The following is a 27,849-nucleotide window of genomic DNA, read 5'->3' on the forward strand; positions in this document are numbered from 1 at the left end:
TGTTGGCGGGCACCTGGGGGGGGGGGGGCGAGTTTCCAAATCCACGCCCGGCCACCTTTGTCTCCCTTGTGGCGATGTTTACACACCGCACCAGGTACTCATTTGAGGCCGAGTCGACCTAGAGGAGGCCCGGCTCAGATAATCGTCCCTGTCCGTGAGCGGGAATCAAACTCAGGTCGCCGGGTTCGTAGCGCAGTGCGCTAACCGCTAGACTACCGCTCCTCGCAATGCGGAACGAGTATCTATACACACACACACGCTCGTTCAAAACACAGCGACGCAATGGAATTACACCAGTATACTTTTAATGCACACCACGTGACCAACACAACCCTGAAGGCGTATTTCTACTGCAGCGCATTGCATTTAGTTAACATATGCGCGGTTACATTCAAGCGGGTAACGGTGTCATGATTCTTATCCGTCCGCATGTTACAAACAAAACCACTTTAATTGACACGAGTGAATCGACTAAACGCAAAACACGATTTGACACGAAAAAAAAAGGACGGAAAAACAACAACAACGTTGGGCCCCTCAACGAGGTGCCGTTGTGACACGGGAAGAAGTGTGGAACACTTTGCAATGATGCGAGGCGTCCTTGTGTCGTGCTCTTGTGCAATGTGAAACGTGGAAAGGCATCTCCATGATCTGAATGAAATCTAAGGTAGTACGGTAGTTTACATTTCAACACTGAAAGCCAACAACAACAAACAACATCTTGACACAGCAAAGCCAACGCTCACTTATAGAACAAAAAAAATTCCCCTAAAGCAAACTCGCCATAGGAACATCGCTTTCTTACATAACTCCGGCTTTTTTGTGTGTGTTGGTAATGACAAACACCACAAAGCGCACACACACACACACTCCAACTGCAGTCACGTCTAACGCTCAACATTGCACGCATTACTTACTGCTCTTAAAACCTCGCATACACAAATCGCACCCGAGCTGTCCGGAGTTTATCCCACCTATCGCGTGCCATCGCTCGCAACAGATCGCAAATGCTTCGGGGGAAAATAAAGGACCGATTCTGAGCGATCCCAAGTAAATTAAATTTAAATTTGGTAATAGCAGGAGAAGCTCCCAGCCCTGTGAGTTGACCTTTGCAGTTACTCATTAACCGGATTAACTGCAACAAGAGTTGTTAGCTGCGATGGCGCGTTGCATTGAATCGATAGCAATTTACTCTCCGTATAATTGTTGTTGAGCTAATTTAGCGTTCCTTGTTTGAAATATTACATACGACACCTAAACATTTCCCACAATTCCAAACCTGCCTAGATGTTGGGACGTTGCAGGTTTTACTGATATCCACTTTCCTCCCCTCCTCTTCCTAAAATGTTTTAGATTTGTTCAAGGGATTTCATGGTTGTTACGAATTAAATGTTCACCTATAGAGTTTTGGATAAAAAAAACCTGGACAACATTCGCCACTGGACCCATATGCGGTGTGAGTGTGTGTCACACATCTGCTGAAGCGTTTGATTGACAGAATGGAAGTTTGCTGAAGTTTTGTCCCTTTTGTATTTGTTCCATTAATCTTACACTGCAAAAAACACACACTAAAAACAGTGTGGGACTTTCATATATATGTTAAATAACAAAAACAGCTTGGAACTCACGTGAATTGTTCCTGCTATGACCATAACATACAATACAGTACTTATTTTTAACTCCCATACACAACACCTTAATATGTAACACGTAAATACATTTTGCCATTTCCTGATGGAAATTTGCATGGACGTGTGCACGACACAATCGTGCCCGACAAACCATTGTGTAACCTGCTGGTTGTTATGAATGTCATACGTGGCCACGGTGACTTGCGCATTTTCCCAGAAAACCTCCGTGAAATGATCTCACTCCCTCTGTAAGAAGAACTGGACCTCTCTGTTAGCACTGGAATGCAACGCAATTTGCATTTATATAGCATCTACACGAATCAATCACCTCTGCTACCCCTATACTTTGGAACTCCATCCACCCCCCACCCAGTCCCACGTGCGCTTGACTTCCTGCCCCCATCGGCTCAAGGCCTTGACTCCCCCACGCCCTGCTCGCCTTACTGCCTGCCTCTCCAACATAATAGAGCCATGGTCTCTGTCGAGTGACCTCAGATGTGGACGCATTTACACCTTATGTAATTCCGAGTATTATTGTAATTGTATTGCAAAGGCAAACCACGTATCAGGACGCTCTACAGAACATCGGGCATGATTCATTAATGATGACAAGGAGGAGTGGCGATTGAACAGTGGCAGGGAGTCAACAGCGAGGATGGCTGTGTTGCATGGAGTTTCAGACTATAGGGGCAGCAGAGGAGAAAGGGCGACCTCCCAGTGAGCGAAGGATAACTTGGGAGGCCTTGACGGAAGGCATTGGTTGCCGGAGCGGAGGGTGCGTGGAGAGGAATGCCGGTTAATGAGAAATGAGATGCAAGCAGGGTGTGCGAGGGGCCTTCAACAAATCTGAGAATGGTGCTTTAAAGTAACGCACGTTTCGCTGCCAGTTATACTCTTTTTAACAACGACCACTCGTGAGCCTCACGCAATTGAACATCGCTGTTTGTGCTTGGGGCTCAAAAAAACATCCCGACATAAGTTTGCTGCGACCCGTTTAATAACAGCTCCTTAACAGATTTTGGTGGACCCTCATATCATGCATGCACCTATATTCACGTGGGTACTGTATGTTTTGTACTAAAGCATGCACACCTGTACATGTGCACGCGTGCACGAGCTGCATGCTGCAATGTTTATCCGTTACATCTGTAAGCAATGCACATAATTCTACGGATGTATTTAGATTTTAGCTCCCACCGATGAAACTTTTTTAAAAATTTCATTTTAACTCGCAGAAATGTTACGTCGGAAGCTCACGGTGCACCACAAACAGTCCCCTTTGAACTCAGTGGCACGGCTCATCCGGCCAATTCGCCTTAAATACACGCGGCATAATACAACGCGGTGGCAGCGGCCAAACAGATGCGAGGTTTGGACCAAATCGGGCGGCGGGCAACCGTTGACGGCGGCGGTGGAGTAAGGGAGGTGGCGGCCGTGGCAAATCAGCTGATGAGGCAGGGGTCGTCGGGGTTGAGCGTCTTGAGTTCGCCTTGCAGGAGCTGATCGAGGACGGCGCGGGTGAGGTAGCTGGCCGTGCTGTGCCTGCCCACCGGCGAGATGTTGTAGAACGCCAGCATGCCGTCGTTCTGACGGGGCGAGCGCGGGCAGATGGGGAGGACGGGAATGTTTTCAAAGACCGTGGGATCGATTGAAACGCGTAATGCGGCAACCGCATTGTAAACAAATAAAAATCAACAGTCGTTAAACCTGAAAATAATGCGGTCGATGCTCAACGCCACACTGGCAATTTATCAATGAAACGAATTTGCCGTGGTGACATTTGCTGTGAGGTCAAAGACAGAGATCCCTCATGTAGCCTTCACAGACTGTTGGGGCAAGCGCTGTTAGCGAGCACCTATGAAGGCCGGCATGGCACACGAGGGGGTGGGTGGCCAGCACCTCGCCCGGCCGCCTTTGTCTCCCGAGTGGCGATGTTTCCGCACTGCACCACGTACTCATTTTAGGCGACCTAGGAGAGTTTAGATAATCGTCACTGGTGTTGGCTGTGAGCGGGAATTGAACTCGGGTGGCCGGGTTCGTAGCGCTGTGTAGCGCTCACCACTGCGTAGCGCTCACCACTGTGTAACGCTCACCACTGCGTAGCGCTCACCACTGTGTAGCGCTCACCACTGTGTAACGCTCACCACTGCGTAGCGCTCACCACTGTGTAACGCTCACCACTGCGTAACGCTCACTACTGCGTAGCGCTCACCACTGTGTAACGCTCACCACTGCGTAGCGCTCACCACTTCGTAACGCTCACCACTGCGTAGCGCTCACCACTGCGTAGCGCTCACCACTGTGTAACGCTCACCACTGCGTAGCGCTCACCACTGCGTAGCGCTCACCACTGCGTAGCGCTCACCACTGTGTAACGCTCACCACTGTGTAACGCTCACCACTGTGTAACGCTCACCACTGTGTAACGCTCACCACTGCGTAGCGCTCACCACTGTGTAACGCTCACCACTGTGTAACGCTCACCACTGTGTAGCGCTCACCACTGTGTAGCGCTCACCACTGCGCATCGCGCAGTACGTACCTTCTTCTCCAACAGCCCCTCGCTCTTCTGGTCCTTCTGGAAGTTGGCGACAGCTTCCTTGACGAGCGCGTCGAGGTCCACGGGGTCCTGGAAGTCCAACTCTGGGTTCCTCTCCAGCACCACGGACACCACCATGAGCAGCTGCATGAGGTGGAGGGACACGTTTAGTTTGGACGGCGTGCAGAAGCAGAACACGAGCGACGAGACGTTATTATACATCAACGGACAAACATACAAAATGCGCGAATGTGAGAAGACTGTGCATGCAGGCGTTGACCACGGGTGTCTATCGGAGACGAGTCTTTATGCGCAGCGTGCACATGTTCGTGCCTCCACGATGATCTGCCGGTATTCTGGCTCCACAATGTTCTGCAGGATGTCCTCCACCAGCAGAGAGAAGTTCATCTCGTACATAGTCATGTCCGACAGGGTCGGTTGCTGATCAAAGGAAAAGAAACACATTCGCACAACAACAAAAACAATCGTGAGCAATCTGAAGTTTACAATTTTCAATGTGCATCCCGTAGTGCATGTGTGCAAACACAGCAAACACACGTTTATGATATTCTATCTGGGTGTGGTGCAGCAGTAGTTTCGTAAATACAACAATTTTGAGGGTTGGTGCACTGCACAGATTAATTAAATTTCTAAAGCTACAGGAATGTGATGGGGTCGCTAGGCAATAACGGTACAGTAGTTGGTTTGGTGCCCTGTGTGTTTGTGTGAACCTTGCTATCTGTTCATGGGAATGTGTTATATAATTGTCCCCACATGAAAACACGTTAATGATGAACTATGCCAAACACGATCATCCTCAATGAGGTTTTTCACAATAAACAAAATGCCATTATAATTACTTGAAAAAGTCGGCACCCAACAATTTAGCCAGTCGTGCTGGCTAAACACGCTGTGCCTCCTACACACATTCCAGACAAATGTACACCATGTGTTTCCTCGGACGAGATTTATACGTAATTATGAATGTAAATTTGTAATTTCCAACAGCTGCGATGAGCCTAGACATCTCAGCCTAACGGCAAAAGCATTTCACGGTTGCGGACTTTCCCACAACCATACTCTTTGGTTCTTTCGGTAAAGTCACGTAGGTAGAAAATAAATGAAATCACGACGTTTCGGGCGCAACACAAGCGTCCGTCATCAGGTGGGACAACCACAGCAAGAAACAATCTCAACTTTAGCGCAACTACCACCACCACGACCACCTCCTTGTTTTCCCACATCCTCGGTACACCACCCTGCCCCCCCCGCCCCGCCTCTCTCACCTGCGGAAGGATCTTCTTCGACACCATGATGCCCCCGGGCGTGCGCTCCAGCACTTGCCACACGCGGTCGTAAAACCCCGGCGGGGTCCTGTTCAGCGACCCGTCCAGGTGGCGTCTGTTCTCCCAAGCCCTGAGTTTGAATGAAAATCCGAGTGAGAATCACGACGGCTCTCGAACCGAGGACCCGTCGGTGATGCAAACATTTCAGATCCCTGTGCGTGCATGTGACAAGTGCAGGTGATGTTCATGCAGCCACAACACATTTGGCAATCACGATGATCCAGTCCTGCCTAAACAGCCTACACGTGAACAACTCATGAGTACACGTCTTCTCTTTGTGTTAACAAACGGGTGCGTCGGTGACTTCCATTCACGTAAGATTGCAGTGGGCCAAATTGGTTTGTTTTGGTAGAGTGTAACGTCACCAGCGGGGTGAAGCGGTTGGGCATTAGCGCACTACGCTAAGAGTCCGGTGACCTGAGTTCTATTCACAACCAGGGCTAACAGCAGTGGCGAGTGATTTCTGAACCGCTTCCCTTTAGCGATCTGCACTGACCAACATGGCGATGTGTAAGTAACACATTCCTGCGTAGGGAGCTGGTGTAGGAACGTTGGGTTGCTCGGTCAATGGCCAGGGTCAACGGCGGCGTGGTGTGAGGGCGGGCACAAGTCGGCGTGAGTAGCTTAAATGTTGAGTTTTATAAGGGCACCACGGGGTGATCAGCCCCTCTATCTAATAAATAAGAAAATATCTAATAAAAAATACTTTATTGTTTTTCTATCTACGTGACTTTACCGAAAGACCCAAAGAGTATCATTTGTATCATTGCTGTAAAGCGCCTTGATACGAGACGCCATATAAATCTATGCAAGATTAATCTTGACCACTGGCCAGTCCCTGCTAGCGGAGTGTCCTTCCCCAAGCCCACGGAACTTTTTTCGTGAAAATTCTCGTGGCAACATAAATCATTATAATTTTACACCCACCGACTCAGTGATGCGTGCACCGACCACAAAGCCACTACGGCTGCGAGCAAAGCTCATGTCATTAGCCGGTGCCTAATTGAGCCGCGGGCAGCCAGCGAGCGGCTGGCGGTGGCTTTTATTTAAACGCGGCCGTCGCGGTTCCGCGACCCGTCCAGCCCGCACCTGCTGTGCTGCTGGGGCTGCAGGACGTCGAGCAGCAGTTGCTTGACGGCGCTGGGCGACAGCGTGTACAGGTCCTGCGCCCCGTGCGGCTCGTCCGCTCGCACCTTCAGCTCGTGCTTCATCGCGTGGATCATCCACCTGTGCGGGTGGGGTGGGGGGGGTCAGGGTGGAGGAGGGGGGGTTAAACAGCAGGGGCTGGACGAAGCGTCCAACGTGACGTCACGTGGCCCGCGCAAACCGTCGCAGACTTTCAGAGCGTGCTCAGGTGTAATTACACTGGTCAACAAAAATATAATGTTTTTTTCTGGCCTGGACTTTTGCAGCTGTTTTAGACTAATTTCAGGGTGCTGATTCCAAATCTGATCTCAGATTTGCTCTATCACATCTCATTTTATGCTATTGGCATACCCCATTTTCATTGATTTTACCCGAAATTAACTCTGTCACTTATGATTGCAAGTTGTTGCGAGTCAGTGACTGCTTTAGTGTTCAAATATGGTGCTGTATTTTTAGGATAGTGTGTTCATAATATCATTTTATGTAGATATCCACATTTATTTAATATTTCTCTTCTGCAGTTTTTATTGAAAATGCAATATTTGATATCTCAAAAACCTGATGTGATAGACAAAAACTGATGCCAGATTTGGAATCAGCACCCCGAAATTACATTAAAACCGTTGGAATACCTTATGCCAGAATAAGTGTGTTGACCAGTGTAATCTGTAATAATTGCGAATCAATCTGTCCAAGTTTCTCTATTTTACACGCTTTTATTTAACTCACTCCGTCTGTTGTCGAATCCTTAAAAAATATTGTAACTCAATTTTTACCCACTTACCAATGTGCTATCGACTGCAAACTTGTTATACTCATGTCATGCTGATGACAAGACTATATTCTATCATAAAAAAATATATATATATTTTAAAACATTTTACACGCTTTTATTTAACTCACTCTGTCTGTTGTCGTATCCTCAAATATTCTAACTCAATTTCAACCGTCTTCCCAATGTCGTATCGACTGCAAACTTGGTATAGGTATGTCATACTGATGACAATACTATATTCTATCATACAAATTTAAAATATATATTTTGAAACGATCTTTTTTACGGGTCTAATTGTCCACGCTGAACTCACGTTGCCTGTAAATCACCACGGCTCCTTACGCTGTGGCAAGCTGCGGGGCCACTTCCTGGAGTCGTGGAGTTCTGCCATTACGAGGACGGTACATTTCATTAAAGCGTGTTTTAAAAAAATAAGTATTTTTAAATATTTAATTTGGCAGAATTGAGTCCAAATGCAAGTCGGCTAATATAAGATGGCTTGTATTGGCCTGAGACTAAATGATGATGGGGTTTTCTTGAAACCCCCAAATATCCAGCACATGATGAGTTACCAAGGTTACGATATTTAATATAGAACAATGAAAGCAGAAAGAATGCCACTGTGTGTATCAATTTAGAAAGTGACATGAGATAGACAGCAAATAGAAACATATATACCGCAAAAACGCACCCGGTGTTAACCAGCACTCATCGTTATACACGGGAAGGCCGCACTCACTTTCCCACAGGAGACTGCTTTGTCAGAATTTACTCTGGAACTAATTTTCTGCCATCGGCGCATAAAATTCCATCTTTACTCATTCACAGGCCGGTCGTGACCACTGTTTAGGAGAGTAAGTCATCTTCATAAGGCACCGCGCGGAGGCAGGAGGGAACACACGGTAGTAAAGCACAAACGAGGCAACGTAGCACAATGGCATGCCGGCGATTTGTTGAAAGCGAGAGGTTTATGCTCTCGGAATTTCTCGCGTCGTTACATGCTACTTTGTCTGCGTCGAGGTTTTATTTCTGCTTTGAAACCGCTGCGGTGCACCTCGGGACGCTCGTCGTTTCTCCCGGCAGCGGCGATTGAACTCGGGACGCCGTGGCGAAGAGCTGGACCGCGCGGAATACACACACACGATGCGACGTCCCGGCTGCGAATAACGGTGCAAAAGTGACAACCAGAGGTCGCAATCGGGTACCCGATACCCGTACCCTATCCGATACCCGGCTACCCGTACCCGGCTGGGTACGGGTACCCGTTTGCGACCCTGGTGCGGCCGGATACGGGTAGGCCGTGAGTCACTGGTGAGTAACCGTTTGTCACTCATTTCCCAACGTCTTGTCTCTTCTCACAATTCAAGTTCCTAGAATCAACCCACCTGCGCCTGCAACATGGCTTCATCCCAGAGGTCGCAATCAGGTACCCGATACCCGTACCCTACCCGTACCCGGCCGGGTAGGGTACGATGAGGTCACTTCTGACCTCGCCACAAAAGAAGCTAATAGCTCAGTGGACTTTGCTTGGTAAGATAAAAAAAAGGTTTAGTTTTATTTGTATATATTTTATTGATTTGTTTACTTTTCAAATACGTTGCGCTCAAATCATGTGTTTGTATTGTTAGGTTCTGATCCGCTCCGACTGGACATCTGTGCAAAAGAGCGTTATAGCTAATCGGATTCCTCCAGGATAAATAAATATTCCCCTTCTCACACACTCTACTCAAGTCGTCAATGTCTTGTGCACCTTACCTGGGATTAATACCTGGGGACGCACTCACCTTGAGCTTACCCGTGGGAATTTCTCAGTCGGTGATTTAATGCATTTAAAGTCAGCCTAATGCGAATAGGCGTGACATCGACACGCCCTGGGGATTTATTGAGAAGGTGACAGAAACAATAAGAGCCAAGGCACCTGTTCGGATTTTAATTGCACATTTAAAAGAAAGATACCAGCACCGTGAACCAGGAACATGATAATTAAGGGTACCCTGATGTCAAGCAAATGCTGAGGTTCCTTTTTGGTAAAATCCATGACATTTATTCATTCATTGCTCGTCATCAGCGAATAATTGCAAAGCACTCCGCCACCACGTATTGTGATTAAGGATCGTGAGACATGTCTGCCAGAGACATTTGCCAACTGTAACTTGTCTATGAACGGCGATAATTTATGAGCACGTCTGCCCGTGCTCACGAGGCATCTGGGTGAAAAGTCTGAGATATGAATTTTGAAATTGGACACTGCAAGAAAACTATACATCCCGAGTCAGGCGAAGCGCCGAGGCAATTATTGACGCAGAATACAGTGCTAAGGGACATCATTAACTTTATAAATGAGGCTGCTCCCTCATCAGAGCTAAGAGCTGGAGTCTGCCCGAGAACAACAGCTGACACAGCAGCTCATGGGGCCCCGTGGGTTCATGAAAGGCATTCTTACGACCAACCTCTCGGGGAACGCTGCCTATTCACCGCCTCCTCACGAAATGGAGCCTCGTAAAAGCAAACTTTCCGTTAAAGGGACGAAAACGAGCGGCTCCAAATTACGGGACTGTCGCACCATTGGTGGTCAAACCAAAGCAGCGTTCGTGTCTCGTGACAGTTGGGAATCTGCAGGAGGCTATGAATTAATCTACAAACGTATAGAATGGGCACTAGGATATTCATACATTTATATGTTATACTAGGAAATGATCGCAACGTTTCATATGAAGGCCACCGCCCCCCAAAAAACAACAACTGGAGTACGCCACTAAGTGGCGGTGATGTCACCATAGCGCTTGTGCCAGGCTAGGTGCACCCTGAGACCACCGCCCCCGGCCACCCTCTCAGCCACACGTGACCTGAACTTTTCTTAATTTTCCTAAAACGTTCTGAACTTTATTTTTTTTTACAAATGACACGAGTCTAAAAATGTGCAACACCCCATGAGATAAGCATCACGGCAATACATCAACAATTGCTAAGATCCTGGTTTAGTTCGACCGACTTCAATGGTCAAATTTATTTCATATAAATGTAGATGTATTTCTGCAATTTGCTGTTTATACCCTTCCATGTCAATGTTTTCTACAATGACGTGATGACATGGGTTACCCCTGTGAGGGCACCACCAATAGCATTAAAGAGGGTGCTTCAAAAAAATGTGAACACTTCCGAGAATTTTCAACAACACCACAATAAATGTGCGTCCAGGCTCTGGAGACCACCTGGAGAAGATTACAGGCTACGCGTTGACAATGATGGCGAACAAGTAGAGACTCTTTGACTTTTTGAAGCTATTAACCTACATTTGTTAACATGTTACAGTGTATTACCCGTTCTTTTTCCATTAAAAACTATATAAGTGCGAATAATTCTTTGAAGCACCCAGTATTTCACAACAGCTATGCACAGCTATGGATATCGGGGGGATTCATAGGACATCTTTGAAGGTTCATGTTAAATATCCGTGTTTGGGGTTTAATTGAGTAAACACGAGAGTGGAAAGAGACGTTATTCACGGTCACAATCCAGCAGCTCGCAACCAGGGTTGGTGGCAGTCCAGCCGTGCGAGGCTTTAGCACTGCCCCTCTTCTCTGTACGCCCATCACAGTTAATCTACTCCTGGGCAATGTCCAGCACTCCGGCGATCCAACTGCAACCACCAATCAAATTTAACGGCGTCCGCGAAAACGTTTCGAAGTGACATCTGCGCGCAAAAAAAGAACAAAAAATCTGCTGCTTGATTAAACACGGAGCAATTAAGCTCAGAGTAAATATAACGTGAAACCTTCCCCACCGCGGGCATAAATTACACGGTAATTTTGAATCGTCAAAAAATATTGAATTTTCGTGTCGCATTAATCTCGCGCCCGTGGAATGGCGGGGGCGGAGTGGGGAGGGCCCATCTCGCCAGGAGGATTGTGAGCCCCGTGGTGCAGGCCATGCCTCTACCTTTTTACCATTAGCGCTCTGACATTTAAGTTGCGCTTATACGGCGCGCGCATTAATATTCATCCTAACAACGGCACAGCCCCCGTGAGCTACTTTTCTCTTCTGCTTTCTTCATCTGCCTCTCGTATGCACGGCAATTGGGACGACCGTGGACACATTGGCGCTCTCTGCTGTGATGAACGGCCGTTGCTCCAAAATGTCGCCTATTACATATTAGCACGGTTGGCTACGTACGGTGTGAAAGAAGTGCGACATACATCATACGTATATTTCTTTTTTACCGCAGAGTTATTGACGAACGTATTTCGTTTTTGTTATTTGTGCTCATGCACTACTGACAAGGCATTATTACAATTATTTTGTTGTTTTATTATAAAATGTATGGTTTGTTTGCACACACGATAATTGCCAACGCCACACTGCATACACATACACTGTATACAAACGCTACAGGTACGTAGTATGCTGTTTTACAACCCATCCCATTATTCGTCACAATACATGGTGTGCGAAATATATAAATAAACGTGCCTGGAAATATTGGCCGACGTGAAATCTCATCTCCGCGTTGTTTACTCTGGACGCGCCGGTTCTCGCGGCAAACACTCGTACGCAAGAAAGGGTTACAGCGGTGGACAGCCGTGACCCTAGGTACGCCCGATTAGAAGTACGGATTTGGATAACCGTGGGTGGACAGTCATGCCCTCCCAAAGATATAGAAATGTGTGTGTGCGCGCCCCGCGTATAATGATGGTGCCACGTGCGGAGCGAGTGAACGTTTCCCATCGCGGCTCTCGCCCAAGCCACCACGGTGCGAGCCGCATCGCAATACCGAGGAAAGAAACGGGCGCGGGCTACGATCGCGGGAAAAGCCACGTAAAATGAACACCCTGAGTGCGCTACTGCCAAGGGGTCACCTTCATTATGAAAGCCACACAACCGGCCGAATGCAGACGATGTTTTTTTTTCGCTCGCCCTAAAAGCGTGGACATGCCGTCGAGGCAATAGGACGAAATAGCCGCGGCACAATGGAGCATGTCAAAGCATCTTTTTTTTTTACACGTCTGACTACATCGGGTTTCATTACGGAGAATGTTAATACACACCGCTGGCACTGCGAGAGGGGGGGGGGGTGTCTGGCTCACGTGGACAATTTTACGGCACATTAGAGGTCTGATTAATGTTTGTCCCTGCCGAGGCGTTGATGAAAAATGCTGCTCTTAAGACGAGCGTACGGAACGTCAACTTGCTGCTGCTGCTGTTGTTACCTTCTCAAGAAAGGGATGGCTCATAAAAAATATATAAACAAGCAAATAAACTGGCCGTGCTAAACTTTTCATCTGGGTGGAATGTAGGGCAGTCGGTGTGAATTACGGGGCCGTGGGCTCACGCCTGCAGGGTGCCGTGGGATGGCAGAGCGAGCGGTGTAGGCGGAGAGTGAGAGATGCTAAGCGAAGGGGTTTTTTTTGCATGGGCATGACCAAGCAGCTACCGGGCAATAAGCGCCAGAGAGCAGTTAGCAACCTTGCAGGTATTTCCGTTCCCTTTATGAGTGGTTTGTTGGGGAGGGGCTGTAAACCTCAGTGGGAGTGGGCTTTTGTCAAGCGCTTTGGCACAATCGCATTTGCGAATTGTGCCATTTATGTGCGTACGCTCGCGTGAGTGTGAGCGTGCGTGCGTGCGTGCGCTTGTGGACGAGAGAAAAATACCCCGGCGAGTGTGGGGTTAGTAAAAGTTCGCTGTGCGAGTGCGTGCGTGCACGTGTTTGTGCGTGCGTGCACGTGTTTGTGCGTGCGTGCACGTGTTTGTGCGTGCGTGCACGTGTTTGTGCGTGCGTGCACGTGTTTGTGCGTGCGTGCACGTGTTTGTGCGTGCGTGCACGTGTTTGTGCGTGCGTGCACGTGTTTGTGCGTGCGTGCACGTGTTTGTGCGTGCGTGCACGTGTTTGTGCGTGCGTGCACGTGTTTGTGCGTGCGTGCACGTGTTTGTGCGTGCGTGCACGTGTTTGTGCGTGCGTGCACGTGTTTGTGCGTGCGTGCACGTGTTTGTGCGTGCGTGCACGTGTTTGTGCGTGCGTGCACGTGTTTGTGCGTGCGTGCACGTGTTTGTGCGTGCGTGCACGTGTTTGTGCGTGCGTGCACGTGTTTGTGCGTGCGTGCACGTGTTTGTGCGTGCGTGCACGTGTTTGTGCGTGCGTGCACGTGTTTGTGCGTGCGTGCACGTGTTTGTGCGTGCGTGCACGTGTTTGTGCGTGCGTGCACGTGTTTGTGCGTGCGTGCACGTGTTTAATGATCAAATCAAATAACCCATGTCATCCAAAATGCGCCTGATCTCGTCACAGCTCGAAAGCTAAGCAGGTACGAGCCTGGGCAGTGCTTCCATGCGTGACCACCGCACACAGCAGGTTACTAAGTAAAGGCTACGTGGCTACGTAGAGGGCAGTGCAGAAGCATTCATCATTGTACTCTGCTTTAATGCTACTCCCTGCCCTCAACCCATACCGACGAGCGTGGTGAAGTATGGTCAAATAACCCCTACGGCTCCTATCGCGTGGGCGGAGACCCTCATCCAGCAGTAGATTGACGAAAGGGGCTGTGCATGCACATGTACACTGAGACAGGAGCGATGTATCCGTGAACTGCGCCTTGATCCGTCTACATGAGTCCCATCCCGCACGACGATCTCAGCTGGGATCCTAAACCTCATCTGAGCCTGCCATGTGTCGAGCCATCCCAATAAACGGGCGCTTGGTGACACGCACGAATGTCAGCTCCGGGGAGATTTGTGCGCTGGCTTTTAACAGACGCCCATTAACGGGACTCTTCGCAAACGGTGCCAATGGCTAAATGAAGAGTCTTTGTCTTTCTCGTGATGTGCGCTGCCGACTACGCGACACACGCACACCGGGAAGAGATGAGAGACGGCCGAGTGTTGACGCCTACCGTGGTGGCGAGATGTTAACTACCTCGCCTGGTATGCAGGAGGCCGTGGATTTGATCCCGAACTCGACGCCTGCTGCTGTATATTTGTAGTTTGCGTGTCTCTCTCTCCCCGTAGAGATGTTAACTACCTCGCCTGGTATGCAGGAGGCCGTGGATTTGATCCCGAACTCGACGCCTGCTGCTGTATATTTGGAGTTTGCGTGTCTCTCTCTCCCCGTAGAGATGTTAACTACCTCGCCTGGTATGCAGGAGGCCGTGGATTTGATCCCGAACTCGACGCCTGCTGCTGTATATTTGGAGTTTGCGCGTTCTCTCTCCCCGTGGTCGCAGGGATTTTTATCCGAGTCGTCCGGTTTTTCCCTCCAAATTTAGAAACATGCGTTTCGTGTATTTGGCTGCGATAAGATTCCACATGATGACAAGCCACTTCTCATTAGGCTATCATTTGTGCCCAGGTCGCTTCTGCAAAAGAGCTATATAGAGCTCAGCGGGCCTTACCTCATAAAATAAAAAAAAATTGCTTCGTAATAGTTGCCCCGCTGCAGTTCAATCAAAGACGCAGCATGAAAATTAGGGGGGTTGGGAAGGAACTAAAAACGTGCCCATCAGGCAGCGGAGGATCATCGGCAATCGCGCCGGGCATCACGGCAAATTACCGGCGTGGCCCGGGCCACCCCCCGCCCGTTGTGGCGCCGCGTCGGGCAACCGCTGACGGTGGGAACGCGGCGGCAACTGAAGGGCGGTCGGCAGCTTCGGCGGCAGCTGTCGCGTTAAACTCGTCTCGACGCGGGCGGGCGGTCTGTCCCCGCACGCACGCAGCGACGGCGAGGTAGTGGTCGCTTTTTGGTTCTTTCGGTAAAGTCACGTAGAAGGGAAGTAATAAAATAATAAAAACAAAACACAATAAAATAATTCTCACGACGTTTCGGCCACAACGCAAGCAGCCGTCCTCAGGTGAAGAATGACGGCTGCTTGCGTTGTGGCCGAAACGTCGTGAGAATTATTTTATTGTGTTTTGTTTTTATTATTGTATTACTTCCCTTCTACGTGACTTTACCGAAAGAACCAAGAAGATGAATCCCTGCAGTCACGAAAGCTTTAAATCGAAATTTAGTGGTCGCTCTTATGCTGTACTAGCATCCCGTCGTCACGGATGTGGAGCACCGTGAAATGTGAAACATCAAAACGCCCAACTGTAATATTTTCGGGCTAATTAACGTTTTCTTTACCGATGTTCTGCAGGCAGTCATTCTGACTCTTGCTGAGACGAGCTGACAAACGTTTTAGACAGCTCGCAATTTCCACGACTCAAAGAGGTTGGCAAATAGAATAGTTCAAATATTATATCAATGTTGCGTTTTTTATTTTATTTTTCACACTCTGTGGATTTAGAAAATGTCAAAGGCTGAATAAACAGCATACTCTCATTTGTCTGGATATCAAGACACTTTGTTTTACGAAGGTGCTGCTGACAACGTGTGGCCAATTTGTGACGGCGTATAATTTCAAATGTGGGTGGAAAGCTGTGCAACCTGAGATAACCGACACGGACGTAACAGTGAAGACCACCAACCCTCCACAAAACCAATATCCTTATCCGGAATCCAGCTCGCTCTCCTTGCTTATTACAGGCACCGGTTTGCCCCTGCAGGTGAGTCTCACAAGTACAGGGGTCGCTAATCTGCGTGACACACCTAGCTAGGCCATGCATCGCAGCTACCACACAAAATTAATGAGCTCTCCACTCAAAGACAAAGATCCCCCCCACCCCCACCCCCATAGCCTTAACAGACTGTTGGGACAAGTGTTAGCGAGGAGCACCGATGAAGGCCGGCACAGCGCACGAGGGTGTGGGTGGCCAGCACCATGCCCAGCCACCTTTGATTTCCCAGCGCTAATATTTACACACCGCACCAGGTAGTCATTTTAAGGCTGAGCCGATCGAGGGGAAACCCAGGACCGGTTCAGATATTCGTCACCCGATGTTGGCTGCGAACGGGAATCTAACTCGGGTTTTCCGCGTTCGTAGCGCAGCGCGCTAACCGCTACACTACCCCCCCCCCCGCACACAACCGACGCTCACACAACCATTCGCAGCTGTGTGCAGCCACGGCTGGGAGCGCTGTCGGGATTCTGCCACTTTACATTCATCACGTGCTCGCGCTCCCATCGCAGAACACCAAGTCGGCTTCGCTAGACCTTTAATATATCGTCGAGAAATAATGAAAATCCATAATACAGTGTAAACACTGACGCAAATAATGACCCTTTTTTTATATCCCCATCTTCCTCATTCATAACGTAGGCAATGCATAGGTTGGCTTTCGACCATGCTGTGCTTTGGTAAACTGTAATTACAGAAAATGCCCTTGTCATTTTAAAGACGGACAGAAAGCTGCCTCCAATCCCGGTGGTAATTGCCAACTGGTGGAGGCAATTCAATTTGCATTTTAATTTAAAACATGAAAATAACTCCACGTGATTTGAGGGGAGGTTGCTATTCATCGCGCGCCACCACAGCGCGTGGAAACCCACGAAAGTCGGGCCCCCGTAGCGTGCGAACGTACACAAGTGTCTGCATGCGGATTTGTACTTTTATTCTTCGCCGAGAACCACCCGCTAATATTTGCACAATTGCGAGTGACTAAAATATGCGTTTTGTTGCAAAAATTCTTACTTTCCATTGTTATGCTCTGCACAAAAAAACATGAAATCGGCAAAATCTTTACAATTAGTGTTTTATGAATTAATTGTTAACAATGACTTTTGCAGTCAGGAACAGCAAGTGCTGTTAGCATTTATTTAGGCAAAACATTGCACGCATGTGAGACGTTTACGGGATTACTGTGTTCCTTAACTTTGATCCTTCCGCTCACGACTCACGCATCATCAAATTTCCTGAGTAAGAATCATTGTTTTTTAAATCCGTGTACGTTTTACGTTGTACGTTACGGGCGTACGTGCCTACTGCAGAGAGAGGCTCAATTCACGACAATGTAAAAGAGTGCGTCGCTATTAACGACTATTTAATTTCACGACCCTCATTTTATATCGCAGCCCTAATGAGCCAGGAGTACACCTAAGCGCCTGTATCTCTCCAGGGGCAACGCGGTGATGAGATGTTAACTCCCTCGCCTCGTATGCAGGAGGTCGTGGGTTCAATTCTCACCCTGACGCCTGCTGTATATTTGGAGTTTGCATGTTTTCCCCGTGGTCGCGTGGATTCTTATCCAGGTCCTCCGGTTTTTGCTTCTACATTAAGAATCATGCGTTCAGAGTGTTTGGCTCCTATGAATTTACACATGACGAGCCACTTCGTTGAGCTATCATTAGTCGCCAGGTCGCTTCTGAAAAACGGATATACAGCTCAGTGGGCCTTACCTGGTAAAATAAAAAGTGTTTAGTTTCATAGATCATTTTCATACTCGGGTATTCCTTCAACCTAGGGGAGGCACTTAACCATCTTCACCGACCAATTGCCACCAGTGTTATGTCTCCTCCTCCCTCCTTGTCCTTTCCTAACCCACAACTGAACCTCATGGCAGAGACCCCGGGGTCCCATAAGCCCCCGGCTCTCGCATAAACTGCGCTGCGACGTCATTTTATGTCTGGTGAAGGCGAACGACGCGGCAATCTATTCCTCTCGACGAGCTCTACACGATTCGCCAAAGTTTATTGTTAATGACTACAGCAATTTTGGCAACGACGGGTGGTCGGTGAAGAACGAGAGGATTGATTTCTAGTGGGCTGCCGCGGCGTTTATGTGGTAGTGGGACGGAGTCGCTAAAAAATAATTCATTAATTACGATTTTGACTTCCGTTTATTGGGGACCCCCCGGTGGTCCCGCGGGAAGGTTCAACTTGCTGGATCTGTGCGAGCTGCATGACGCATCCTGACGGGACCACCACTGGGGCTGCTCCCAGAGTCGGCCAGCGTGGTAGCAGCAGTGGCGGTCGTCCATCACATACTCCTTCAGCCATCTCAGTGCCAACGGAAACACAGCTCCTCCACGGGAGGCTGCCCTGACAAGCACATCGGCCCAGCGTGGGTTCACAAAACTCGCGTGCCAGGCATCGCAAGGCAATCCTCCACACCTTTGCTGTCTTGCGTGTGTCTGCTGTGATGAGATTGCACTCCGCCGACTACTTTCCGGGATAAGATTTAGCGCGGGATTTAGTCTGCGTGCCGCAGAGACCCCGTGATGAAATAGAAGCCAGTTATTGCCGCAATAAAAATATAAACCCCAATGCTCAATTCCTTCCGTATGTCAGAAATGGCTCCCCTGGGGTATTTCTGCAAGGATTTTAAACATCAGCAAGTCAATACGAGGCCTGGTATTTTTTATAGCCACTGTGATCGCCAGTCGAGAAAAGTTTGTACATTGTGATCATTTCAAGCAGCGGTCGTTAACCGATGAAGGTCATTTGATTTTGCATGTTTGCACTTCTAGACAAAATGATAATATGCCCACGGACAACGATTGCACATTTCCGTGATGATGACGATAATTATGATTATTATTTTTCATTTTGCATGTGGAAAAAAAACTATTTTACAAACGTTAACGTGAGGCAATGGGCCATTAGCGGTGAACATGACCTACACTGAACAGGGAAATAACTTTTTCAAATCTATAAGGGAATACCGCAGTGGATATTTGTTCAGTGTGCGTTCCCTTTGAAGCCCCGAAGTAGACTATTAAACTATAACAGAGAACAACGATGAATCTTGCCATTGGTTGCAGCTACACAAAGCTAGTTCAGCTGTAATAATGTTACACGCATTAAAAGTTACGTAGTTTAAAGGTTCGCAATTTCCCTTCAGAACACTCCCTTTGAGTGTGCTCTTGCAAATGACACCCAGCCGACTGCATGATTTGCAAGAGCCTCATATACCCTAACACATTTCTATTTCACATCAGGAAAAAAAAAACGTACATTGTACCGTCTGTCAAAAGGCAGGATCATTTCAGAATGTATGATTTGGGCTTAGGGAATGTTGCAGGGGCAAGATGTCTGTGCAGAGTTAGGACGACAATGATGACGGACAACGTGATGCGGGCACTGCGGAGCTCCGGCTCAATGTCCCAAACTTGTGCAGGGGAGAGAGGAACGGCGGCGGATTGCGTCCTGCGTTGTGAGAATGATCGGAGCAACTCCACCTGCTCCTGTCCCCGTGTGACGGTATTATCGAGGTAGGAGACGCTGCCTATCGGCGCATCAACCGCGTACAGACGTCGGAGCATCCCACGTGAAAAAGGCAGCGACCACCGTGATTGCAACGTCAACAATCGACGGGAGACGGGACGCGAGAGACCCGACGCAGTCAATGTTCGCGCTCCCTTTTTTGTCCCCTGACCTCGCCAAACTTCAATATTAATCGGGAGCCGCGAAAGCACTTTGCTCGCCGTGCCAGATCGTTGCGAGTAGAGGCGGTGTTCATTTAAGTCGGCTTTTTTTTTGCCCGTCGTATTGGTTGACAACAACGTGTAGTCTTCGGCTGTGGATTTCACGTTGTCATTCTCCTCGATCTGGTCGACTAAAGCCATCATTCATTTGGTCCACACTCGGTTATTAAATGTTGGATTTAGGGGTGTGCATTTCCCACCCCCAACCCCGCCATATTATCAGGGCAGCTAATCGCTGAACTCAGTAAATCTTTGCATGTTCATTTATAGCAAAACACAATTTTGGTCCTTCTCGGCGCACTGCCGCCTATAACATCTTCGTCTAGTCACCACCACGCCGGTGCGTAGTCGCAGTCATCATCAGGTTGGATGACTTTAGTTCGCCCGGAAGCCGTCGTCGACTTAAAAAAAATGTAAACTCTCAGCTGGGTATTTCCCCTCCCCCCCCGCCACGCTAACTTTGGCAACAAAATAACACCACCGGCGTGCGGCACCCACCCGATGCGCAGCTTTAGCATGCCGCGGAAGAGCTGCGGCGAGTTGGAGATGAGCCAGCCAATGTGGATGACCAGCTCCTGCTGCAGCACAGCCTCGCGCGGGTCCAGGTGGCGGCAGGCGTCGTAGAGCAGCCGCTTGATCACCGACGGCGACAGCGGGTTGGAGATGATCACCTCCTCGTGGCCGAACGTGCCCAAGGTCACCTGGGCGAGTCGGTGGGAGCGAGCGGGCGGGCAAGCGGGGGGGGCGGGCACGCGGGATCGAGCGTAGGAGGGTAACAATCACGGTGCCCAGAGTGAGATGTGCCGCAGCGAACATTTTTTTACGTTCAAGATTAACTTAATTGCCGTTTTTTATTTTTCCGCGGTGGAAATCGCCTCACCAACTGATGGTTCTGGGATTGGAGCACTGAGCTGGCACTGCTGAGACGCTAAGTTAATATCTGGGTTTTCAGTCGCCCATGTTTAAACCGGGTTCTATAGTGCAGTGGGGTCAATAGTCTCAGACTGTTCTACCAATGAATGTGCAAACAAACCCGTGACATTAATTTATGTTTTTCACAAATTTGGTGAATTTCAGCCGGAAAGCGTAAATAATTGGTTTAATAGACATGCAATGAACAGAGTTTCCAAGGCACTAAAAAGTGTGCCCTTCGTGTGGATAAGAGGTCAATCGACACGACTTCAGAAGAAGGTTCCGTGACTTCATGATAAGGGATGTTCTCTGACACAAGGTGATGCACTGCTATCTGCAAAACGCTGAATGGAAATGTCTTCACCTCACGGTGTGATGCCAACAACACAAGCGGAATAAAACTGTCGGAGAAAAGGCCAGCCTTATTTGTGAATGTCGGTAGGGTTACATACAACTGCACCCACTGTATAAGAAGCATGTGTAAAACGTGTTACTCTAACTGATTTGTCAGAGAAGCGGCTCCAAATTTCGAATAAAATATCGTCCTCCGATTCTGCAGATCCGTGAGTTATATTCACAAATTCTGTTCAGAATACCCCTGCTCCAGAGTTCGTCAGGCATAAAGAAAGTTTCCGAAGTGTATTTTTCTGCGCATGGGACTGCTGTTTCGTGTACTTGTTTCCTGCGAGTGCTCTATTGCTCAGCTCACAAAAGATGACCTCGCCAATTGGGAGCGATTACTCTGGAAGGTTCCATCCTGAACGACATCATCATTCTAGCTTTGCGGCGCCGTGAAGGACGACGACCAACATGCGACGTTCACACGAACGTAAAAGCCTCACTTCCATCTCGCTGTGAATGCGACGCAGAATATCCATGCGTGACCGCAAGTGGCGTCACATGTCCGAATAAAAACTTTACCAATCTCTCGAGCGTTGCATTCAAGAAAGTTAACACGGCAAGGTTTAGTTGAATTCTAGATTGTCATTCCAAGCTACATTTTGACTATCGATAGAATTTTCTTTTTGGGGCAAATAGTAAACGGTGCAATTCTGCCTGGCAGCGGTGAGTAGGACTGTGATTTATTTTTGCAAATTCCAACCTTAAGCAGATTTTTATTTACATCCCATTGTCAATGCACTGCTGGATTAAAGGCACCCCCATGCTGTGCCGGTCATGGGGTTTAATTGATTGCACACTGCTCTGTGTGGCCTGTTGAAGAGGGGGCGGCGGGGGGTGGATCCAGGAATGGTTCCGATATCACTCGCCAACTGATGTTCTCTGTGGCCTGGAATTGAACTGAGATCTCACCCGGGTTCATAACCCAGCGCACTGACCAATGTGCTACTGCTCCACCCCCAGCTATTCACTAATCGATTATAATCATACCGTGCACACGGATAACGTAACAACCAATTCAGCTATGTTGAGCTTTGGTTGCTCGTAGATGAATCCAAAGTTGAACTTGGCACTCTTTTCAAGTAGTGTGATACCTCGTGCCAAAACTCGTGCTATAAACGAGCGAGTAGTTCTGCCCAGTGACCTCCTGGCAGAGAATACCTTTTCCACTCCACATGGCCTCAGTGCAGTAAAGAGGGTTTGTGCCGCACGTCGACATCAAAACACGTAGGCAGGCATGTGTAAAATCATATACGCGTGTAAAAATTTCAAGACACAATTCTACCGCGACTGTCATTTGTCGGTTTACAAAGATGAAATCATGAAGGTGCTGCCATCCACGCGTGGTGCAAATCAGGGGGCGACTCAAACAGCAGCACAATTTCGTCGTTGCTGCGGTCACCACCAGGGGTGTGACTCAATTCCACAGACGCCACCACCGCGGGGCTCCGTCAGCTACGGCCGTTGGGGGCCCACACCTGCCCGAGGTGAGAGACCTTCCCACTGGCAGTTTGGAAATTAATGTTCACACCCGTGTGCCTCATTTACTGGCAAACGTTAACACAATTAAGTGCAAAGATTTGAAGGGGGAAAAAATCATGAATCATCTCGGTAAATTGCATCTGGCTTCTGTGGAAGATGACAGCCACCAATGGACAAATTTAGTTAAAATCGGGTGATCGGTGGTTTACTCTTTAACAATTCAACAAAAACGTGTTCTCTCCACACAAGCACTATGAATTCAGATGTTGAACAGCCCACAGCACAGCCTTTCATCTCAGCAAGAGCATTAGTACCAGCCAGCAAGCTTCATTAGTTTCAAATATGTCGTGGAAATTTGCGTTTCAATTTTACGGCACTAAACGACGCAACTGAGCATTGCGGTTATGGATGCGCGTGGAATTCCGTGCACCCAGACGGATTGCTTAGCTTTGTCGATGGATGATACTGAAGCTTTTCCCCAATTACGCACCACGAAAATGTGGGTTTTGGTGAAGATCTCTGCGTAGTAAGGCACTGCGCAACGAGAATTGTGCACTTCTTAACCAACTGATCTGGTGGTAATGCAGTTTAACTAGACTTCATCACAATTGATCAATACAGTATGGTCATTCAAAGAAGCATAATGTGTCTCGTCTTGTATATTTCCACGATGGAAATTTTGTGAAAAAATAGAAGTAATTTTGTCAGTAACGTTACAATGAAGGCAAGGTTGTAGCCCAATCACATGATGTGAAATAGGTTTAACTTTTGATTCCCTCGCAAGGTAATTCACCACGGTATACCACAACACCGCAGTAATTTTACAATGGTATATTGGACCAGAGGTAGAATGTTGCATCATTTTTAACACCAAGTCTCCAGATACCAAAGTCGATCCAATTTCCAGATCAGACAAAAAAATGAGTAATGTCACAGTTAAGAGATTTGCAGCACTGAGGAAAACATGGTTAGCATTTTCAAAGGTTATAAAACGGACCAAAATCACTTCTTATAAAAACTGTAATCTTAAGCTGTGATTAAATTGGGTACTGGTAAACCCAGATGCAGGTGGCATTATTCTGTCTAAAATTACCCAGAGATTTGCTTTGAGGGTGTCAAATGTGGTTTGGCTCTGATTAGGCAAGGATGCATAAATTGAATCAGTGTGGAAGTAAATGATGCTATTTTGCACACAAAGCTGCTTAGTTTGTGAGATAAAAGCAGGGAAAGACTTCTGCCAATCTGTCAAAAAACAGTTTTTTTTTGTCTTGAGGAAGAAAAAAAAATGCGTTTGTCATTACGTGCAAAATGCCGTGATTGCCATTGCAATAGTATGGCAAAAATAGTTTCCGCTGCGTATAAAAAGACATGGCTCGCAATTTAAGCTTTCAAAATCCACGTTGGGTTCGTAGAAAGTGGGTAAAAAAAAAGCAAACACTAAAAAACTACCGAAATTAGCTTTTCAATATCCTGCTGGTAATCATGAGTACAGTATGTGCATGTAGCATGGGGTGCACGTGCCATTCGGTTTTCTTTAAAATTGGGAAGAGGGGATACTGCAGACATTGAATTGGTGTGAACCTATGGGCTATTATTGACGTGCGAAAATCAATTTTAACTCTACGAAGGCAAAATTAGCCGGGGAAGATTTCTCTAGGCTGTTTGAATAACGTGCACCCGAAGGATTTAATATGAATTGAAATGCATCCCGTAATTAAATTACAAAAAAATTGCCCATCACGATATTCACGACGCGCGTGCAGTTCATCACATGGCAGCACTTGATATATACCGGATTAAAGTGGAGTATAAATATACCTGATCGGTCACCAACATACCATTGTAAACGTGATTAAAATATCGTATATCCAAAGTCATTATCTTTTAATCAAATGTGATTTTTTTTGTTTTTTTAGGTGTCACTGTTAAAAAAAGAACAGATTGGCCAAACTCACCTGTTTGCTATGCACTAGGACGTTAGTAATGGACGGGGCAAGGCTGTCCACAACCTTATCTAACAGGCTTGCGGTGAGCCGCACAACAGACCTGGTGACATGGACGAGAAACGTGGGGAGGGAGCGTACATGCAGCAATGCACACTGGGAAAAACCAAAGCATGCGCGAGCGGCGAGGCGCACGGTGCCGGCCGCCAGCCGCCCAACAATGGCCAGCGGAGAGACACCGATCGTCCTAAAACCGCATTCCACCTCTCGCTTTTCTCGGGAAATTTGTGACGCTGCCAACAAGGGAGCCCGTCGCATTCGAGGTGGAGCACCGACTTTCTACCTCGCCTGTGCTTTCCGCGAGTCAACGTAAAGTAGCCGGGTTAGACCGACGGTCTGGCGCTAACCGATTACCAAGCACAAGTCGCTCGCTCACCGGCGGTCGGACGCCTCCCCGTCACCCCATAGCTACCACCGTGAACCCTCACTCGTCGATTCGTCCACACACGTCGAGGACTCGGGTCTAGCAGGCTGCCTGCTTCGTCTCGTCCGCACTGCGTTCCACCAACACACCACAGGTCACATCACTTCCCTTCCTGCTACTCTCCTCGCGCTGCTCTACTTCGGAATTCCCTTCAATCGTTCGCTTTCTCAAATTTCTTATAACATTAACTCGTATAAAAATTATACCGTGCAATAGTGCTGTTTGTTGCTGGTCACTTGGTATTTTAGGCCTTTGATCAGCATCCATGATTTAAAAACAAGATAGAGCGCCATGCCAAAAAGCTACGCTAATGTTTGTTTACGCTGCCATTCGTTTTTTTTACATTTTAAATTCACAAAGGACAACTCTTCAACTGGGAAGCTCTACGTATTACAAGCGGGCATGGATTGAGAGACTTGATTCTGAGATAAAGGGATTCTTTTCGAAATGACTTCAGAGCTAGGGTTTGGTATTTTTGGAGCTTTACCGAAATGACCGGATAGCAAACACGGCAAGGGTCGTTTCAAACAACCATCGTTAAAATGTGAACGTCAAAACTTTCCTGGCGTCGCTGAACTTTCACTCTCAAACACGAGCCAAAGTTCTCTGCCAAGAACTAGCACAGACAGCGCCTTGCCCTTCAGCCTCAACACGTCAATCTGCCTACCCATTTTTGTAAGTGTCGAATATATTTAGTTTCCTCATTTTACATTTCCCTCACTTATCGGAGGAACCCAATAATTGAGTTTGCTGCCCTTACAAACCAATAAACTCCACGGTGTTGCATGCATGTATGTTGAACTTCTTTCGCATCGTACGTAAGCCAATCGCAAGGTGCGGAAACAACAGAATTTTGATCGCCGATTGAAATTCCTGAACGGGATGGAGTGGCGGTCAAAGAACGATGGGTGCTCTCCTTGCTGCATTGTTGCTCAACACTGGAGGTAGTCGGTACACAAGCGGCATTGGTGGTGGCGGTGGGGGCGGGGGGGGGAGGGGGTCGGGAAGGGGGTCACAGCATGGGAGCACACGGCACGGCAAAGCGGGTCGACCCCCACAACTGCCCCTGCAGGTGGTCACAGAGACACGGCACGATGTGTGAGTCCACAGGTCTCCGCCTGAAAGTTCGGGCAACAAAATATACACAACAGGGAGGAGCTTGCTTTGCTGGGTACTGCAAACGAGAGGAGGAAGAAGAGGAAGAAAAAAACATTCCTACGTACTATTGGTGGGGTTAGGAGCATTTTGTACATTTGCAAAGTGGCCGTGTGAACACCAAAAGTGAGACTTTATTTGTTGAGAATATTAACGTACATTGATGTAAGACCAGTGAATGACAAATCACATGATTGGGGTCACTGGGAAATGGGGGAGGCCTTCACATGTTTTTGCAACTCTCCCAAAGGCACTCATCTTACCACAATCCCCTCTAAGCAAAAATGACATTAAGCAAAGTCAGGGCCCTGCCTTGTTCGTGTACAGGTCCGTGAGCGTTCCTCTACCTGCTCGGAGCTGGAGGAACACGGGATGACGTCTTAGCCCTGCGCGAACAAAGCAGGCAAGCGTGACTCGAACGCGGATCCCCAGAAAAAAGTCTCCCTTTCAAGCCTGCAGGGCCACTTTGCGATCGGTCAGCTCAAGAGTGTGGAGTTGGGTTACGCGGTAGGAACGGTACACGGGACGGGGTCCGGGGAAGACGCGGGTTCAGGCCCGGGGACGAGGAGACGGCGGCACACGTAGCCGGCCGTGCGGCTGTCCCAGTACCTGTTTGCCCTCCACCAGGATAGTCGTGAGTGCCGGGGCAATGGCTCCAGCATACCGCTGAGTCAGGTAGGCTGTCTGTCGGAGCACACACCTGGCAACAACCACAGCACGCCCATGCGGTTCACTGCAGTCTCGGACGCTGCCCGGTGGTGTCGCTCGGAAGGCGGGCACAGCGCAAAGGGGGTTTTTGCATTTTCATTTCGTTGTACTCTATGCCGGCACATCCTTGACAAATAAGATACCGGACTTGTTATATAACATCGGGTTTCATACTTATGTTGTTACTTATTAATTGCACCATGTTTAGATGTGTTTATTATTTGGGAAACAAACCAAAGGTTTTAAAATAATTTACCAAATAAATTTTGGTAACTGCAAAGCGAGAAATGCCGAGCGGTTGATAAGTTCCCCCACAATGCAACGGAAGTAAACACCGCTGCAGCAAATATTCGTAACAAAAAGATTCCACCTCCCTTCCCGCCCACGCCCCGCTTTGCTCCGCAGGACACGGCGAAGCGAGGCGCGCAGTATCAAACGCACCCCAAGGGCCGTACAGCTCCCGTCTGTTAGGTGGACGCATGAGAGAGGTGCCAGTGTGGGCTCAATTTGACACCTCGGGCAGCAGTGAACAATGCAGTCACCAAACGCCTTCGTCCACAATGGAGACGTTCAAGCAGGCACATTTGGGCGACACGCTTATCTCTAGACGAAAGACTCGCCGCCGATTTTTGCAAGGTAATAAAATAAAAATCTTGACTTAAAGCTTTCGTGATTGCAGGAATTCATATTCTTTGGGTGTTACGGTAAAGTCACGTAGATATGTTCAAAATTAATAAAAAATAAACAAAAAACCACAACGTTTCGATCGTAACACAAGCGACCGTCTTCAGGTGACAAAACGACTGTCTTCAGGTGACACTTGGGCTACGCCCATCTTAAACCTTTAAAAGCAGCTTGCCTTTAGGAGTTTCCCCCACCCCCCCCCCCCTTTTTTTACAACTGAAGACGCTCGCTTGTGTTGCCATCGAAACGTCGTGGTTTTGTTTATTTTAATTAATTGTGAACCTATCTACGTGACTTTACCGAATGACCCAAAGAATATAATGAACTCTACTCTTGCCGAGTGGATGATACCAAGG

At 48.1% G+C, this 27,849-nt stretch overlaps 1 protein-coding gene across 3 annotated transcripts in view; it reads right to left on the reverse strand.

Annotated features, from left to right (window-relative positions):
- Window positions 1-2,939: 2,939 nt before the first annotated feature.
- Window positions 2,940-27,849, reverse strand: part of PHKB (phosphorylase kinase regulatory subunit beta) — a 196,015-nt gene continuing 171,105 nt past the window's right edge. For 2 of the 3 annotated variants that reach the window (XM_078868562.1, XM_078868560.1), the window contains 7 exons: window positions 24,475-24,565; window positions 20,225-20,427; window positions 6,606-6,743; window positions 5,457-5,586; window positions 4,504-4,611; window positions 4,174-4,314; window positions 2,940-3,217 (listed from right to left, as the gene is read on the reverse strand). In XM_078868562.1, the coding sequence (XP_078724688.1) occupies window positions 3,074-3,217; window positions 4,174-4,314; window positions 4,504-4,611; window positions 5,457-5,586; window positions 6,606-6,743; window positions 20,225-20,427; window positions 24,475-24,565 (955 nt within the window). In that variant the 3' untranslated portion in view covers window positions 2,940-3,073. Of the gene's footprint in view, window positions 3,218-4,173; window positions 4,315-4,503; window positions 4,612-5,456; window positions 5,587-6,605; window positions 6,744-20,224; window positions 20,428-24,474; window positions 24,566-26,710; window positions 26,802-27,849 lie in introns of all 3 variants that reach the window. The other variant, XM_078868561.1, reaches the window with a different exon arrangement.

This window comes from Lampetra fluviatilis, chromosome 26 (assembly GCF_964198595.1).
Source record: "Lampetra fluviatilis chromosome 26, kcLamFluv1.1, whole genome shotgun sequence".
Lineage (NCBI taxonomy): Eukaryota > Metazoa > Chordata > Hyperoartia > Petromyzontiformes > Petromyzontidae > Lampetra > Lampetra fluviatilis.